The 1,979-nt window shown below is 40.9% G+C and overlaps 1 protein-coding gene across 1 annotated transcript; it reads left to right on the top strand.

Annotated features, from left to right (window-relative positions):
• Positions 1–202: 202 nt before the first annotated feature.
• Positions 203–1,632, top strand: LOC104968099 (serine/threonine-protein kinase N2-like; the record flags this gene model as incomplete). Its single annotated transcript, XM_010797661.1, has 2 exons — positions 203–479; positions 1,419–1,632. Coding segments are annotated over 2 exons (491 nt in total), but the record flags the coding sequence as incomplete, so codon positions are not given.
• Between the last annotated feature and the right edge of the window lie 347 nt (positions 1,633–1,979).

Genomic DNA, 1,979 nt, shown 5'->3' with positions numbered 1-1,979 from the left:
GAGGTATACCTAGGATGAAAATTACAGGCCTCTCTCATCTTTTTAAGTGGGAGAACTTGCACAATTGGTGGCTGACTAAATACTTTTTTGCCCCACTGTATGTATCCATTTAGCTTATTATAAGCAAAGTGGATAAATAAGGATACACACAATAAAAACACAGCGGGCAGACATTTTGAAGCAGTTGTGCTGTGTGTTTCAGAGTGGCACCCTGCAGAGCCTGGAGGAAGCGGACATTCTGGACCCAGAGTTCCAGCAGCGCTTGGAAGACGCTCGTACCTTGCTCAGGCAGGAGATCCAGCGGGAGTTGAAGATCAAGGAGGCTGCTGAGAGACTGCGGCGGGCCATCACCAACCGCAAGAGCGCCGCCGATGTGGAGGGCCAACTGAAGGCCTCCAACCGCAAGCTGGAGAGGCTACACCTGGAGCTGCAGGAGCTCAACGCCAGGTCCATGGCCACAGAGAAGGACAGCCCCACAGGTAAGTCAACACATCATGGTGGAGAGTGTAGATGTCACATAATATCCCTGCTTATTTTAGTTATCTAAGTGTTAAGCAATGTTTACTCAATGTGTGTCTCACTGCCTAAGAATAGTGTGCATGTTCACAGCATTAGGACAGATAGATAGAAATATACTTTATTGGGAAATTGTTTTGTTACAGCAGCAATGTGTTATCAAAATTTAATATTTAAAAGCCTTTCACCTAAGTATTGAAATGTGTTGATTCTTTGTACTTCTACTCCACTACCATTCAAAGTTATATTGTGTACTTTTACTTCACTATATTTATGTAATACCTTTAGACACTTTACAGATGTGGATGAATGATGTGAAATATAATCAAGTGTTAAATCAGACTTTAGTTCCACCTGGATTAAATCCACAAGCTACCCTGCAGAATACAAAGTCATTCAAACTAGCTGCACCTTTACCAGCTTTGAGAACACTTTCATGATCAATCATTATAAAACATATCATATCTATTATTCTGAAATGGACCAATCTGCATACTGAGTACTTCGGTTTTTTAAAGTATATTATTATGCCAATAATTGTGTACTTTTACTTGAGTAGAATTTGCAATGCAGAACTTTCACTTGTAACAGAGTATTCCTACACTCTGGTACTTCTACTTACTTTTTCACCCCTGCCTATTCCTCACCTTGCACTGTATTTGATCCAGGATGGATACATGTGTAATTAAAGGTTTGGTTAGTTTAGGGCACTTTGAATTTTCTAAATGTTGGACTTGGCTAGGTCGATTGGCAGGTGGTAGCTGTGCTGACAGAAAAGCCCCGTGCCATGTCAGGAATGTGTGAGTGTACCATTACTGCACCCTCTGAGTAACTTAAAGATGGTAAAATCACAAAAAGTCATTTAACCTTCGCGTAAGATTAGTATTATTATTTTCATGCAGGTTGTTTGGAGGAGGAATACAACCCATCAGCAGACTCCTGTCAGTGGGAGGACGTCAGCTCCCCTGCGGCCACTCGAGTCAGAACCCTGAAGAAACAGCTCACCATGGAGACCAAAGTCAAACAGGGCGCTGAGAACATGATCCACACTTACACCAACAGCTCCGTCAAGGTAGAGGACAATATTTGTCGAATTTGTTATGGTTTTATGGTGGGGTAGGTCCGACTCACTGGTGCTCTGAAGATGTCGGGCGAGGCTAAAGTCCTCCCAAAGTCTGCTGCGCCTAACCCAATCAACACCTCCCCTTTTACCATGTTAATGTGAATCTCTGTCATATGCCTTACAGTAAAAAGAAACAGACTGAAAGAGACATCAGGCAGGTTTATTTATGTAGCGCCTTTTTAACACAAGTCAATTCAAAGTGCTTCACAAAAATGAAAAACATTAAGAGCATTAAGAAATAGTGCAGCGGAAACATATTATAAAATGGCATTTAAAAACAATAAATAATAATAAACATAAAACAAGCTAATATATAAAATACATGAATAAAAGTTACAGT

This window comes from Notothenia coriiceps, unplaced genomic scaffold (genome assembly GCF_000735185.1).
Source record: "Notothenia coriiceps isolate Sejong01 unplaced genomic scaffold, NC01 NC01_scaffold00038213, whole genome shotgun sequence".
Lineage (NCBI taxonomy): Eukaryota > Metazoa > Chordata > Actinopteri > Perciformes > Nototheniidae > Notothenia > Notothenia coriiceps.
Note: the sequence above shows the minus strand (reverse complement) of the source record. Positions and strands in the feature narration are given on the sequence as shown.